At 42.3% G+C, this 16,796-nt stretch overlaps 1 protein-coding gene across 2 annotated transcripts in view; it reads right to left on the bottom strand.

Moving 5' to 3' along the window:
• NUP88 (nucleoporin 88) overlaps positions 1 to 16,653 on the bottom strand; it is a 34,071-nt gene extending 17,418 nt beyond the window's left edge. For both annotated transcript variants that reach the window (XR_012425175.1, XM_005582642.4), the window contains exons 1-6: positions 16,345 to 16,653; positions 11,845 to 12,014; positions 9,066 to 9,191; positions 5,707 to 5,793; positions 3,782 to 3,958; positions 134 to 320 (exon numbers count right to left, since the gene is read on the bottom strand). Coding sequence is in view for 1 of the 2 variants with exons in the window: in XM_005582642.4 (XP_005582699.3) it covers positions 134 to 320; positions 3,782 to 3,958; positions 5,707 to 5,793; positions 9,066 to 9,191; positions 11,845 to 12,014; positions 16,345 to 16,641 (1,044 nt within the window). In the remaining variant the exon portion in view is untranslated. The remainder of the gene's footprint in view (positions 1 to 133; positions 321 to 3,781; positions 3,959 to 5,706; positions 5,794 to 9,065; positions 9,192 to 11,844; positions 12,015 to 16,344) is intronic.
• Between the last annotated feature and the right edge of the window lie 143 nt (positions 16,654 to 16,796).

The following is a 16,796-nucleotide window of genomic DNA, read 5'->3' on the forward strand; positions in this document are numbered from 1 at the left end:
ACTGTTTAATTTCCAAAATATCAGAAGTTCCATAAATAAGTTAAAATTCCTTCTCATATATTAAGCATTCATATTGGGTCAGGAAGTGTTCCAGGTATCGAAGATACAAACACCCACAGCAGCCTGCACTTACTGCTTGGTCATCTTCTTCTTCCCCTTCTAGCACGACACAGTGATACAGCATTCCTGATTCAGTGGCGATCACTAAGATATTGGGGACACAGGGTAAGCAGAGGATAGCACAAGCATCATAACCATAGTTGTCTTCAGCCGCAGGATGCATGGGCAACGGACCCAACAGCTTTCCAATATTTCCAGGGCTAAAGAAGGAGTAAAAACATATTTGGGAAATGTTGACAATAAGCTTGCTCACCCCATAAAACCATTCTTTGACTTTGTTTTCCTCCAGCTATCATACCCTCATTATAAATGTAGGATATTCCCAATACTCCACCTTCTCGCTTTCCCACTCAGATTCTACTGCTCTGGTGTTTCTCAACCAGAGACAGTTTTGCCCTAGAGGACAATGGCAATGTCTGAAGACATTTTGGCTTGTCACAACTGGTTGTCACAATGTGCGGGGAGGTATTGGCATCTAGTGGTTAGAGGCTAGAGGCTGCTAAACACTCCCCTACAGCACAGCACCTCTAAAACAATAATTCAGACCAAAATGTCAATAGTACAGAGGCTGGAAACCCTTGCCCTAAATTTGCTATGGTTTATGCTTTCACCACTCCACTGAAGCCACTGTGGCAAAGGTCACCTGCAAGATTTGCTAAATCCAAAAGGCACTTAACCTTCTGCTGCATTTATCACTGGTTAACAATTACTGCTACTCAATATCCTTAACAGCTATAACAATTCTTTCTTATAGTTCTCTCTTCCTACCTCTTTAAAGACAATTTTCTAATGTCCTTTTCTAATTTCTTTCTCTTAAATATTGGTGTTCTCCAGGATTCTGTTGTATGCTTTGACTTTTTTCAAAACACACACTTAAATGAGAGCTTATTAAACTATGCCTCATTTTAACTACCATCTATATTCCAAGACTACCAAATCCTTTCTTCTGAAATGTAGCTTCTCTTCAAGGCTTTGGATCCCTATACTAAATCTGATTTGACAAATACTTATTATTGAGTGCCAGATGATTCTCCCAGTGAATGACTGTTTAGTTGATGAGGCAGACATTTAACTAGAATTAGTATACCATGTGATAAGTGCAAGAACAGAAGGATTTATGGTGTACAAAGGAATGACAAAAAGATACAAAGATAATGAAGAAAGCTATCAAAAACAAATAAGAAAAATAGAGAAAGAATGATTTCTGGGAAGGGGGTTGTTGAGCAGCTTATGCAAAGTCCTGGAAGCATGAAAGACAAGGAACTAAGAAGAAGAAAACTTATTTAGTATGATAGGAGGCAAAGTACAAGGTCTAAAGCAATGGCAAAACAGCTAGACAGACATCCAGGACTGGCTTATGAAGTACATCATCTTGGATGCCATGTTAAACTATTCAGTCTGCTGGGTAACAGTATATCACTAGAGGTTTAAATCAAGTAATGGAACTTCACTTTACAAATCAATCTGGTATTAGGGAGGAAGACATGGAAGGGTCCAAAATGGGATCTGGGGAAACTGTTTAAGAAAATAACCTAGGCAGATGATGAAGTTCTGATGCACGGACAACGGAATGGAGAGAAGGGTGTATAACCAGGGGCACCTAATCTTTTGGCTTCCCTGGGTCACACTGGAAATTGTTTTGGGCCACACAGAAAATACACTAACAATAGGTGATGAGCTTTTTAAAAAAAAAAAAAGAAAGAAAGAAAAGAAAATCGCAAACAAATCTCATGATGTTCTAAGAAAGTTTACGAACTGTTGGGCTGCATTCAAGGCTGTCCTGGGTTGTGCACAGTCCGTGAGTTGGACAAGCTTGGTGTATACTTCCAAAAAATTTTAATCACAAAATCCACAGAAATTTGGGACTTTGATCAGTCCCAAATGTAAGGATGAAGATAACTTTTGGGTTTTGGGCTAAGGTTACTAGGCAGATCATGGTTTGGACAAATGAGGGCTCAGCAGTAAGAGGAGAAGGGGTAAGAGAAGGTACTAACGTTACCACAAAATCCTCCTGAGCTCATGTGTGAAAGGCAGAGAACATTTCTGCAAGGCGAATGCACTCAATAGTGAATCCTCACCATTCTGTAACCTGTCAAGTTCTTTCATCTTTCTTATCTTTACGGTTTTGCATACTTTCTTCTCTCTTCTGTACCCACTTCCGACTGTCTAGTGAATCCTTCAAGTCCAAGCTTTTGTCATAGCATTTCCTCAAAGTCTTCCAACATCAGCAGGTCTACTCATTTACTCCATTACACTCCTGAAGAACCCGGTGATGCCCTGAGCACACGACACTGTACTATAGTTACTGGTTTAGTTGTATGCCCTTCTGATAGATAAGGAACCACATGGTAGGAATGTTGCCTTCAATCTTGTATTTCCATCTTCTGCCACACAGTGGGCCCTGAATAAGTATGTTAAGTCGATTTATAAGCAAATAAACTCTAATGCTCAGTCCTTAGCCTTATGCCTCTGCAGTTTTCCCTCAAATTCTTATCCTGTATAGACTCTCTCACCATGACAGATGATTCTCATACCTCTATTTTAATTCTTCTTGTCTCTCATCATCCTGTATTTCCAACTGTCCATGGAATATTTCCATTTTATTGGTCCAATACTATCTTACACTGATTTACTTAAAAATAAAGTTTCTCCCCCAATTAGCTGCCTTTACTGACCTGTTTCTGTTCATGGCATACTCCCTTATCCAAACAGTAACTAAGTCTTATTTATCCTTCCTTTGTTGCTATCTACTGTGTTTAATTTTTCTCTCTGTTCTACTACCACCCAAGTTCAAACTCTCATAAATTATAAGCTCAATTTTGCAAAAGCTTCTTTAAAAGTCTCTGTCCCAGTCCCTTTCCTAACCAATTGTTTTGTCCTTCTGCTCAGAAACCATCACTGGCTTCCTACTACCCTATTCCTACAGAAAAAAAAAATCCACACTCACTCTTTAAAGAGGTATTTTTAATGCCAGCAAATTTTCTCAGGGCAGATACTTCTAGCTTTATCACTTAATGCTCCCTACATGAATCCTCAGCTGTAGCCCAGAATGTCTAATAAATGAAGCTTGAATGACACTTGCACTTGCTTATTTTTAGACTCTACTTTATGCTGCCCTTGACAGAAATGCTTTCACCCTTCCTTGATACTTCATTTAATCCTGAATGAACCCTCTAAGTCACACATGACATCGCTGCTTCTCTACAAAAATTTCCTCAACCTCGCAGTCAGAATGACCTCTCCTTCCTCTGGTTCTGACTGTCTGTGTACCAATACTGTGGTATACATAGTATTTTTTCATGTGTATGTATCTTTCTCCCCACAACTGGGACATAAATACCAGATTACCATGTCTACATGGTGCCTTGTTCATATAAGATAAACCATAAGCACTTGTTCGGATAACTAGAATTTGTGAACACAAATCCAGGCCTATCATAAGTGATTATCCAAGAATTCTATAGAACTTACCCAAATAACATGAAGAAATGAGAGGCCAAATGATCTGTACTAACCCTTTCTCAAAAAGATGCAAGCCAAGCATCGGAAGGCTGCAACATTTCCACAGACTCAAAAACATGGCTCCCGAGTCCAGCCTCAACGATCTCTACTGGAGCCCAAGCTGAGTTTTCATTTCAGGTGGGTGACCGCCACAACTCACCTGTGTAACAGACTGATGTATGTCAGGAAAGTCTCTCCATTCTCATATAAGATGTACAGTGGGTATGCCACTACTTCGTCTTTGCCTTTTTGTCCAAATAGAGTCTTTGGGACTGCTGCCAATGGCCCAAAGTCAAATGCCACTGCTGTCTCTCCTAGAGATGCAGTATATGCCCTTCTGGAAAGAGATGTAAAAACCAACTTGTTAAAAACAAAAACAACAAAAAATAAAAATAAAAAAAAACAAAACAAAAACACAAAATAATAATAGGAGGTAGGTATATACAGCATTTGTAGGCAATGGATTAAAAAGACAAAAAATGATTATGAAGAAGGTTAACATTTAAACATTCTCAGCTGGGTGCTGTGGCTCATGCCTGTAATCCCAGCAATTTGGGAGGCTGAGGCGGGTGGATCACTTGAGGTCAGGAGTTCAAGACCAGCCTGGCCAACATGGTGAAACCCCGTCTCTACTAAAAATACAAATATTAGCTGGGCGTGGTGGCGGGCGCCTGTAATCCCAGCTACTTGGGAGGCCGAGGCAGAATCACTTGAACCTGGGAGGCAAAGGTTGGAGTGAGCCAAGATCATGCCATTGCACTCCAGCCTGAGTGACAGAGTGAGACTCCATCTCAAAAGAAAAAAAAAAAAAAACTCATGAAATTAAGTGAAAAAAGCTAGCCATAAAATTATTTGGTTCTACTCTCATCTTAAATAGTTTAAATACACAGATATACAAATAGCAAAAATATATACATACACACAAATGCAAAAAGGAAACAGGAAAACACATGAAAACATCAACAGTTGTCTCTGAGCAGCAGGATCCGTAAGTTCTACAAGTAATTTCAAAGCACCTACTCTGTGCCAGGTGTTTTCTAGGGTCTGGGAATATGTCAGTGAATTAAACAAATGCCCTGCCCTCTAGAGAGAGACATACCACAAAAAGAAATAAAGATGGAACATAAACTCAGAAAATATCATGAAAATCAAGTAGGGTAAGAGGGTACTGATGGAGGTGGTACTTTACACTAGTTGGTACGGATAAGACATATGAGCAAAGATCTGAAAGAAGTAAGCAAGCAAGTCTGTGGTTAACTAGGGAAGGAGCAGTCAAGGTGGAGAGCAAACGTCTAAGGTAGAAGTGCTTAACGTCTGTGGAATGGCAAGGAGGCCAAGGTGCCTGGAGCCGAGAGCCAGGGCACAGAGAGAGGAATGAAGCTGGAAAGTCAATCAGGTGGCATACCTGTGGAACCTTTATAGGTAAAGATTCTGGGAAATCAATGGGGTGTGGAGAGCAGGGAAGTAGAATGATCTGATTAAACTGATCTGATTAAACTGTATATTAAAGTAGAATGATCTGATTAAATTTTGGCTGCTGTATTGAAACAGGCTATAGCTATAGGAGATTACAAAAGATTTTCAATTTCTTAATACTTTGATCTATTTTTCTCAATTTTCTACAGCAAATATACATTATATCAAGAAGACGAATCATAAAACCATGCTGTTTTTGCATTTAAAATTTAGTGTAGTTATTCAGGAAGATTCTAGTTCAATACAAGGTTAACAAATATGGTTAAAATGAAATCACAATTTCATATAGCTGAGAAAGCAAACATCAATGCAAGATATTATCTTAGTTTCTTTATCACATAGAAAGGTGATAAAGAAATGAATGGTGGCTCAGGCCTGTAATTCCAGCACTTTGGGAGGCTGAGACGAGCAGGATCACTTGAGCCCAAGAGTTCCAGACAAGCCTGGCCAACATGACGAAACCCTGTTTCTACTAAAAATACACTTACTTCTCACATTACCAAAAGCATGCTAGTCACCTCTGCAAAACCTTGCAGTATGTTAAAACTGCATTTATAATCCCAATAAGCTAATTTAAAAAACCATTTTATGACTCAAATAAAAACTTACCCTTTATTGAGTACTAGGCTTTCCTCTTCGGCTTCTGAAAGTATAATCACCTTAGTGGGTGTCTGGGGCTCACGTAGCGAGTAAATTCTAGCAACCAAAAGAGAAGAAAACCAGCACTTAAAATTCTCTTTTCGTTTCCCAAAACTGCACTTTCCTCTCCATCTAGTCAGTTCTTGAGAATTTTCCCACCACTTATCACAACTATTTCTTTGCAAAAATCTTGCTGTTGCAAAGTAGTCTACTTCATTTATTGTTTAACTACATGAGGGAGGTTTCACTGGGACCTGAAGAAATGTTCTCTATCCTTACCAATATTCTTTAACAGCCTATTCCATACCACTGCACCTCTGTCACTTCCGTCCTGAGCCCTTAGCTATACTCGCCTTGTCCAGTCATCTCACTATTGCCCCTAAGCTTGCCAGTTTTCCTTCAACTACACACATCTATCTCTGCCTATTAGACACCAAATCCCACCAGAGAAAGAACCGTATCTTATTCTTTATATGCCAACTGGCTGACAGAGTGAGTGACATTTAGCCTGCAAATCTATTTATGTGTTTGTTCTATAAAAACCCAACATTGGCCGGGCACAGTGGCTCACACCTATAATCCTAGCACTTTGGGAGGCTGAGGTGCGCGGATCACTTGAGGTCAGGAGTTTGTGACCAGCCTGGCCAACATGGTGAAACCCTGTCTCTACTAAAAATACAAAAAATATTTGGGTGTGGTGGCACACACCTGTAATCCCAGCTGCTCGGGAGGCTGAGGCAGGAGAATCGCTTGAATCTGGGAGGTGGGGGTTGCAGAGAGCTGGAGGCTGGAGTGAGCCAAGATCATGCCACTGCACTCCAGCTTGGGTGACAGAGTGAGACTCCATTTAAAAAAAAAAAAAGAACCAAACAAACAAACCCAATATCATATCATCTCTATTTTCTCAAGGTAAAGTATGATACTGATTTTTTTTAACCAAAATTATTTTAAAGTAACCTATATTTCACAGCATATAAGGCTATTGTGAAAAAGGGAAAGAATTTTCAAAAGGCCAGTAATGTCATTTTAGAAATCCAATGTCCCTTACAATCACTTATTTTGTCTGACACCACTAAGAATTTTTAAACTTGGTTTCTTCTAATATCAATAAAATGCCACATTAAGTAGTTAATAAATGTTTTTCATGATAATTTGATCCATTTGAATACACATTTATTACAGTCTTCCTAGGTTCCTACAAGCGTTACTAACTTGAAAATACACATAAATACTAGACAATAATGTTGTATTGGGGAACAGTGAAAGAAAAAGAAAGTGTAACAGGGCATTCGGTGAAAATTTCCTTTTGCTCTGAAATTGCCCAAAATCTCCAAAGCTTAGGAAAACAGAAGTGTTAAGTACCACATATTTTAAAAAAGAACCTTCAATATCTGGGGCCAGACACTTCCTCTGGGGCTTAAGAACTATACCTACGTTATCTTCCCACCATCTCCTTTTCCATCATAGGATATAAAAGGAAGACTAAGAAGAGAGGATGTCAAAGAGTCCTTCGGAGTACAGTATAATGTTTGTGCTGGGAAGATTTTCCCTCCCCTCTTTCTCTGCCCTGAACTCCAAAGCCAAACGGGTGGGCAGGGAAGGCTCTAGGAAAGAGCCAGATGTGGAGGTACCTGTAACAAGGGAGACTGGTGCATTTCCTAGCTGAATGCCCCTTAGTCACTTAGTAGCTGTCTCAGTTATTAGATTGAAAAAACATAGCAATACACACATATCACGTTTAGTACCATCTACAGTTTCAGGCATTCACTGGGGGGTCTTGGAATATACACCCTGCAGATAAGGTATACTGTACCCCATCTTGAGAGAGGATTCAGGGCATAGAGAACTGACAGGAGCCAATGGGAGCCAGAGCTCCTCAGTGATGGGGAGAGCTGGAAGTTCAACACTGCCCTTCAACACACACACACACACACACACACACACACACACACACACACACACACACCATCTATGCAGAGACTACCACATCAGCGGAGTTCACTGGTGACAGATGGAACGAGATTAAAACAAGATCAGGCATACTTCCCCATCACTACCAGTTTGGTAAGATCTCTACCTCACCTATCCCATTCCCCTACCCCACACTGAAGGAGTTAGATTTGGAGGAAGGAGGAGGCAGCCCATTCCTTACACTTCACCCTATGCTCCAAAGTGCTGGGATAAGAGGAAGAGTGAAAGAGCAGACCGCACACTCTCCAATCGCTTCTGATCCCACAAAACACAGGTCTGACCTACAAAAGGGCCAGGACATAGTTGTGAAATAGATTTGAGATCAAATAGCTTTTGAAATTTTTATTTTCTTTAGACAGGGTTTCACTCTGTTACCCAGTGGTGGTATGATCATGGCTCACTGCAGCCTCAAACTCCTGGGCTCAAGCAATCTTCCTATCTCAGTCTCCTGAGTAGCTAGGACTACCGGCACATGCCATTATGCCCAGCTAATTTTTCTGCAGAGACAGGATCTCACTGCGTTGCCCACATTGGTCTCAAACTCAGGGGCTCAAGTGATCCTCCCACCTCGGCCTCCCAAAATGCTGGGATTACAGGTGTGAGCCACTGCAACTGGCCAAGATTAGAGTTTTAAACTGGACACACTGTTTTCATAACAAGAAGTAACAAGAAAGCTATGGGGATCTGTACAAGACACCATTAAGGGGGGAGCCGTTCAGCAGTGAAGGAAGATTTAGTAGAGCACAGTTAAAAGCAGTGATTAAGAAAAATAAAACTGAAGGTATCTGTACTTCTGCTGAGTCCTCCCAATTAACGATCCAGAAAGTTAACTGATAATATAGTAGAAATCTACATAGCATTAGGGCATTTAATAATAGAGTGCAAAGCTTAGAAGAGGCTTTAGAAACTATTGAATCAAACCTGCTCAACTTAAAAGATTGGAAACTGAGCCACCCCCATCCCTAAAAAGAAGCTCAAGATCTCAAAGATAACAGAAGAGGAGGTGGGACAAGAATTCAAATCTCTGAATTTATACTTATATTCTCTTTCTTTTATGCTACATTATCACCAAAAGGTGACATGATGAAAGAGTTTTGGAAAGATTATTCTAATGTGTCAGATTAGGAAAGGAGATACTTGGAGGCAGGAAGACTAGTTGAGAAGGAATAGTGGTAAGTAAGGCACGTAAGTTAGGGCAGTTAGGTGATTCTTATGATTGAGAATGGGTTACAACAGCCATTAGATAAAAGCAGACTCATTCAATGACTCACTTTGTTCTATGTTGAGCTGTTAACTGGCAAACAGAAACAGAGCTTTCCCACTTGCAAGGCTTCAAGAGAGAGAAAAATAAAATTTACCTTATTACGTTGTCTGATGTTAACAGCACTATGTGGGGATCCAGTATTTCACTTGGATACCATGCAGCATGCTTTAGAGTCAGAGAGGTAGAACTGGTGAAAAATCTCTCAGCAACTGGAGTGGTACTAAAATAAAGATAATAATTTTCCAAAACATTTTATACAACTTTGATGAAAAATCTTCTTTTTTTTTTTTTTTTTTTTTTTTTTGAGACGGAGTCTTGCTCTGTCTCCCAGGCTGGAGTGCAGTGGCCGGATCTCAGCTCATTGCAAGTTCCGCCTCCCGGGTCCACGCCATTCTCCTGCCTCAGCCTCCCGAGTAGCTGGGACTACAGGCACCCGCCACCTCACCCGGCTAGTTTTTTTTGTATTTTTTAGTAGAGACGGGGTTTCACCGTGTTAGCCAGGATGGTCTCGATCTCCTGACCTCATGATCCACCCGTCTCGGCCTCCCAAAGTGCTGGGATTACAGGCTTGAGCCACCGCGCCCGGCCGATGAAAAATCTTCTAAAGGAACTTCTTTTTTTTTTTTTTGAGATGGAGTTTCTCTCTTGTTGTCCAGGCTAGAGTTTAATGGCACAATCTTGGCTCACTGCAACCTCCGTCTACTGGGTTCAAGCGATTCTCCTGCCTCAGCCTCCCGAATAGCTGGAATTACAGGCACCTGCCATCACGCCCGGCTAATTGTTTGTTTTCAGTAGAGAGGGGGTTTCGCCATTGGTCAGGCTGGTCTCAAACTCCCGATCTCAGGTGATCTGCCCGCCTCGGCCTCCCAAAGTGCTGGAATTACAGGTGTGAGCCACCGTAAAAGGCCCTAAAGGAATTTCTATTTTAACACTCTTTGCTTCTCTTTCCTTCAAATGTATTTCCCTGAAATCATGCTGAGAGGGCATTCAAGGCATCTATTCAAACAATATCAAAGAATTGAAATAAAAATATCTTGTAAATTATAGCACATTGGCTGGGTGCGATGGCTCACACTTATCTTAGCACTTTGGGAGGCCAAGATGGGTGGATCACCTGAGGTCAGGAGTTTGAGATCAGCCTAGTCAACATAGTGAAACCTCGTCTCCACTAAAAATACAAGAATTAGGCAAGTGTGGTGGCGCGTGCCTGTATTCCCAGTTACCCATGAAGCTGAGGCAGGAGAATCGCTGGAACCCAGGAGGCGGAGGCCACAGTGAGCTGAGCTCGCGCCACTGCACTCCAGCCTGGGCTGAGGAGGTTGCAGTGAGCTGAGATCATGCAACTGCACTCCAGCTTGGACTACAGAGCGAGACTCTGTCTCAAAATAAATAATTTATTTTAATAATTTAATTAAATTTTATTTATTTATTTATTTGAGATGAAGTCTCGCTCTGTGGCTCAAGCTGGAGTGCAGTGGTGCGATCTTGGCTCACTGCAACCTCCGCCTTCCGGGTTTAAGCAGTACTTGTGCCTTATCCTCTTGAGTAGCTAGGACTACAGGTGTGTGCCATCACACCCAGCTGATTTTTTTTTTAGTAGAGATGAGGTTTCACCATGTTGCCCAGGGTGGTCTCAAACTCCTGAGCTCAGGCAATCCACCCACCTGGGCCTCCCAAAGTGGTGGGATTACAGGCGTGAGCCACTGTGCCTGGCCTCAAATTATATAATATTTCATACATATATATACATTTTAGGATGGTTTGACTTAGGATTGATACATATTTTACACAGTACAAGTGTTTTCAGATATAGTATCTCATTTGATGCTTTTACTAACCCTGTTAGGAAATTACAAGGGCAGATATTATCAATCCTGTTTTTAAAACGAGGAAACAGAGACTTAGGAAATAAACAGTTTAAGGGGACTCAACTTATAAGCTGTGGAGCTAAAAGTAGTTTCTACCTTATACAGATGATCCCCAACTTTACAATGGGTTTACCAGTACATAATCCATCATAAATCGAGGAGCTCCTTATGACTTATGATGGGTTCATAATGTTGAAAAATCCTATGCTGAACCATCCTAAATCAGGGATCATCTGCTGTGCTGTCAGCAATGAATGCATTTTCAACTTACACTGGGTTTATCGGGACATGACCCAATCGTAAGTTGACAAGCATCTGTACTCTTTTGAGTAGATCTTTCAGATTCACTTTTCTGGATTTGTTGAAAAAGAAATTATATAAAAATAGGCCAGGTGCGGTGGCTCACACCTATAACCTCAACACTTTGGGAGGCTGAGGTGGGTGGATCACTTGAGGTCAGGAGTTCAAGACCAGCTTGGCCAACATGGTGAAACCCCATCTCTACTAAAAATACAAAAATTAGCTGGGTGTGGCAGCGCTTGCCTGTAATCCCAGTTACTCGGGAGGCTGATGCACGAGAATTACTTGAATCCAGGAGGCAGAGGTTGCAGTGAGCCGAGATTGTGCCACTGCACTTCAGCCTGAGTGACAGAGCAAGACTCCATCTCAAAAAAAAAAAAAAATATATATATATACACACACACATATATACACACACACATATATACACGCACATATATATATATATATAAAATACTTACTTCTACCTAGTTGAAAGAATGGCCTAGCCTCCAATGAGAGAGCAATGTGGTACTTCAGGCAGAATAAAAGTACAATCAATCACACATATACTATAAACATTGGTAACACAGAAGCCAGTCTGCAGACCACGAGGAGTGCTCTAATGTTTCAAGAGCAGTATACTAAACATGCTTAAGAACCACTGGTCTTGAACAATTTTCTGTATATATAATAAATGATACAGATAAATACCATACAACTTACCTACAATTCACTGTTGATTTTCCACCTTCAAATTCAGAATTCTTCCCCCATCTCTTGGGTAATTCTAATACCATAAGTCCTTTTATTCCTATAAGTGCTACATGATGTTGTGTTGGACTTAACAAGACTTGATAGATTTCAAACAGGGGTGGATTTATGCAAAGCAATCTCTGAAAATTAAAGCAAACCAGTCAATATAGTTAGTTTTAATATAAATATGGATGGCAGTTACTTGAAATCACAGTAATAGTTTAGTTTACAACAATTATAGGATAATAAAACTCTGGGTAAGTGCTCACACTTGTACCATTACCTCATGTTTTTTTGAGATGGAGTCTTGCTCTGTCACCAGGCTGGAGTGCAGTGGTCCACTATTGGCTCACTGCAACCTCCGCCTCCCGGGTTCAAGCGATTCTCCTGCCTTAGCCTCCTGAGTAGCTGGGACTATAGGCGCACATCACCACGCCCAGGGAATTTTTGTATTTTTAGTATAGACGGGGGTTTCACCATGTTGGCCAGGATGGTCTCGATCTCTTGACTCATGATCACCTGCCTTGGCCTCCCAAAGTGCTGGGATTACAGGCGTGAGCCACCGCCCCCGGCCATGAAATTTTTTAAATCATCTAGATTGGAATGTTCCATAAAATGCATCAGATTTCCTTACCTTGATAAATAGAGACTACTACACGTAATGTTCCTTCTTATAATCAAGCTCCACCCTACTACTCCAGGTCTCAACTCTCCACCACTCTTCTGCTTGTACCTCACACTCCAAACAGATTAATTGGTATTTCTGTATTTCTGGGAGATCATCATGCTCTGCCATGCCTTTGTGTCTTTGTACAATTGTTTCTCTTCTTGCAATGCTTTTGATTTTTTTCTTTTTTAGCTAACAAGACTTACACATTCTTGGGAGATTCAGCTTCTATGCACTTTCTTCCCCAGAAAACATCCCTGATCTTCTGGCCAGGAATAAGTGCATATTTTCTGTTGTTTTTTTTTTTTTTTTTTCCTGAGAGAGTCACGCTCTGTCGCCCAGGCTGAAGTGCAGTGGTACGATTTCGACTTACTGTAACCTCTGCCTCCTGATTTTTAGTAGAGATGGGCCTCCTGGCCTCAACTGATCTGCCCACCTCAGTCTCCCAAAGCGCTGGGATTAAAGGCGTGAACCACTGCGCCTGGCCATCTTTTCTGTACATCAATGATATGCTCTGGATAATTCTATCATACTTATTATCATCCAACATTCTAATTGTCCTTTTTACTTGCTCATCCCACACAACTATGAATTACCTGAGATCTACATCTTTCCTCTCTGTATTCTTAGCATTCTGGCATACTGCTGACTCTCAACAGACGCTTAGTAGATAGACATAAACTCAGAATTAATAAGCAATGATAATTATTATATAATAGTAAAGAATGGCTTGAAGGCCAAGTACAGCGTCTCACACCTGTAATCCCAGTACTTTGGGAGGCTGAGGAAAGTTTGAGACCAGCCTGGGCAATACAGTGAGACCTCGTTTCTACAAAAACTGGGGGGAAAAAAAGGGTGGCTTTAAGAGCTTCTGTAGCAAGCAGAATGCTGCTTTACCCATGAAGGCTTAATAACAGTGATCTTTTCATGAGATTCTGGTATGTTGTGTCAGCACCACATGTCCTCAAAATTCTCTTCTTCTCTTGGTTCTATTTGTTCTCCCATGACCATCTGTTTCTTTTCTTTCTACTTTCAGGAATATGTTATGAGACTGCCAAGGTATTGTTTATCTTTATGTATGAAGAATCACCCTAAGCCAAAATGCTTTTAGAACAGACACGACTGTTCTAAATACAATATTTCAAATTGCTGATGTCTGTAATCCTGGTTTTGTTGTTTTTTTAGTTGCCCTTTGCTGATTCTAATCAAATTATTTCTCCTTGTCTTTCCTTCTTTTCTCTATATTCAACCCCCATCTTCTTTCCGCTTGATTTTTCTCGTCAAACGCAAACCAAACAAAGGCCACCTTTCTTGTTACATATACAATTCAATCAATTTAGTTCATTCACAATAATCACAGTATTTCGGTTGCTGTTGTTTTTAAAGTTACAACTTATGCTCTTTTTTTTTTTTTTTTGAGATGGAGTCTTGCTTTGTCACCCAGGCTGGAGTGCAGTGGCAGCCCACTGCAGCCTTTACTGTAGGGGCTCAAGTGTCCTTCCCACCTCAGCTTCCAGAGGAGCTGGGACTACAGGTGTGCACCACCATGCCCAGCTAATTAAAAAGGTTTTTTTTGTAGAGATGGGGGTTTCCTCCTGTTGCCCAGGCTGGTCTTGAACATCTGTTCCTGTGCTCACAAGATCCACCTGCCTCCACCTTGGCCTCCTAAAGTGCTGATTATAGGCTAGAGCCACTACACTCAGCTTACTCATGCTTTTAACATCCAAAGTTACAACTCATGATAAGCTGCTTTCTTCCCCATCTCTAAGGTTTTGAGATTCTGGAGGAGGGAAGGTTACCGAGAGTCACCAATATTTACTGAGAGCTTATAAATTCTGGGCACTCCAGCATTTTTGTATGCTGGACAACAATTTTGTAGCCTGAGGAACAGAGAAAGACCCCATCTCAAAAATAAAAAATAAAACAAATGTTTTAAAAATGAGAAGGGCAGACCCTGCCCCTGCCTTGGAGCTTACAGTCTAGAAAAAAAGACAGAGGCAGAGCGCCAAGGCTTACGGCTGGAATGCCAGCACTTTGGGAGGCCAAGGCGGGTGGATCACCTGAGGCCAGGAGCTCCAGATCAGCCTGGTCAACACGGTGAAACCCCGTCTCTACTAAAAATACAAAAAGCAGCCAGGTATGGTGGTGTGGGCCTGTAAACCCAACTACTCAAGAGGCTGAGGCAGGAGAATCGCTTGAATCCAGGAGGTGGAGGTTGCAGTTAGCTGAGATTGCACCACTGCACTCCAGCCTGGGCAACAGAGGGAGATCCTGTCTCAAAAAGAAAAGAAAAGAAAAAAAAAAAAAGGCCGGCGCAGTGGCTGACTGCCTGCAATCCCAACACTTTGGGAGGCCGAAGCAAGTGGATCACGAGGTCAGGGCTTCGAGACCAGCCTGGCCAACATGGTGAAACCCCGCCTCTACTAAAAATACGAAAATTAGTCGGGCGTGGTGGTGGATGCCTGTAATCCCAGCTACTCCAGAAGCTGAGGCAGGAGAATCGCTTGAAACCGGAAGGCAGAGGTTGCGGTGAGCCGAGATGGCGTCATTGCACTCCAGCCTGGGAAACAAGAGCCAACTCTGTCTCAAAAAAAAAAAAAAAAAAAAAAGTAATTATAAATAATTAAATTATAATTGTGTCAAATGCTACATAGCAGTATAAGATGTTATCGAAATACTGTGCGCTGAACATTTGGTAATTATTATTATTATTTTTTGAGACGGAGTGTTGCTCTGTTGCCCAGGCTGGAGTGCAGTGGCTAGATCTCAGCTCACTGCAGCCTCCGCCTCCCAGGTTCAAGAGATTCTCCTTCCTCGGGCACCCGAGTAGATGGATTACAGGTGCGCGCCACCACGCCTGGCTAATTTTTGTATTTTTAGTAGAGACGAGGTTTCACCATGTTGGCGAGGCTGGTCTCGATTTCCTGACTTCAGGTGATCCACCCGCCCAGGCCTCCCAAAGTGTTGGGATTACCGTCGTGAGCCACCGCGCCCAGCCTTGATAATTTTTAACTGAAACTGTTTAAGTAAGCAAACCGTAGACTCTTGCCCTATTTTCAAAATTGCAGAAGCATTGCTAGCGTCTTATTAAAATTAAGTCACTTCTCGGTAACAAGAGTTGGACCGGGCCCACAACAGATGTCATACCTTAGAATGAGTACCAAGCTCTTTACTTTTTAATCTTTAAGAGAATCTGTGTATTACAAACAAACATTTCCATAAACCAATATTTGATCACAGCAAGTGTGTAATACTTTCTGGATCACGCCCATTTTCACATGCTGTTGGCTAATCAAAAACAAAAATCCCAATTTGGGGTATGGCTTTATTTTCTAAAGCGGGCGTTGGAGGGTGGGGAGGAGAATTAACAGAGACTTTCTCCTCCATGTCAAGCATGAAACGTGGTGCTTTGAAACCTGCTACCTGACTTGCTGTGCCCAACCCAAGAGAAACTTACGATCTATGCCTATTGTAAGTGTCATGTCAGGGAACAGGTTTCTCCCGACCAAACTAAAAATAGCAACTCCGCCCACTCGTTCTCAATCCCTTCAGCCCCGCTTTGTTTATCTCCAGAGCACTCATCCATCACTAGTATTTTTATTGATTATTCCATGGTCCTTTCCTTCCTCCCAGATCTCCAGGCCATAAGCATGGAGAGAGCCTGAGTCCCCGCGACCGCGTAGGGCAGTGTCGGAGCCAATCAGCGGGAACGCCTGCCACGAGATGAAAAAACAGCCAAGAGGGGAAAGAACAAACTAGTTCAGATCCCCGTGAGGCTCACTTCCAGATCGGCCTGACAGTACCTGGTACCGGGACAGGGCGGGCTCTTCATCGCCGCCGCCGGGGCCCCGAAGGCGAACGACTAAGAAGGAGCTGTCTTCTGCGTCCCACAGGAAGAGCTCTCCGCCGAGGCCAAAGACCACGTTTCTCGTCAGCAACTGCGGCGGCGGCGACGAAGGCAACGACGAAGAAGCTGGTTTCTCAGCTTCGGCTGGACTCTGGTTTTTCAGTCCCTCCCGGAGCCGCAGGAACACGACGTGGTTAGGCAGCCAGGTCTGCCACAGCTCGCCGTCGCCCACTAGTCCTTCAGCGGCCGCCATCTTGGCCCAACTGCTCTTCTCACTCCAGTTGCTCAGCCCGCCGCTGAGCGCAGCCAATCCGCGGCCGTCCACTCACTGTTTCGGCCAATCATCGAGCAGGCGGCCCGGAAGCTCGAGAGGCTCGTGCCAGGGGAGGGGCGAGGGCGAGGCCAGCC

This window comes from Macaca fascicularis, chromosome 16 (genome assembly GCF_037993035.2).
Source record: "Macaca fascicularis isolate 582-1 chromosome 16, T2T-MFA8v1.1".
Classification (NCBI taxonomy): domain Eukaryota; kingdom Metazoa; phylum Chordata; class Mammalia; order Primates; family Cercopithecidae; genus Macaca; species Macaca fascicularis.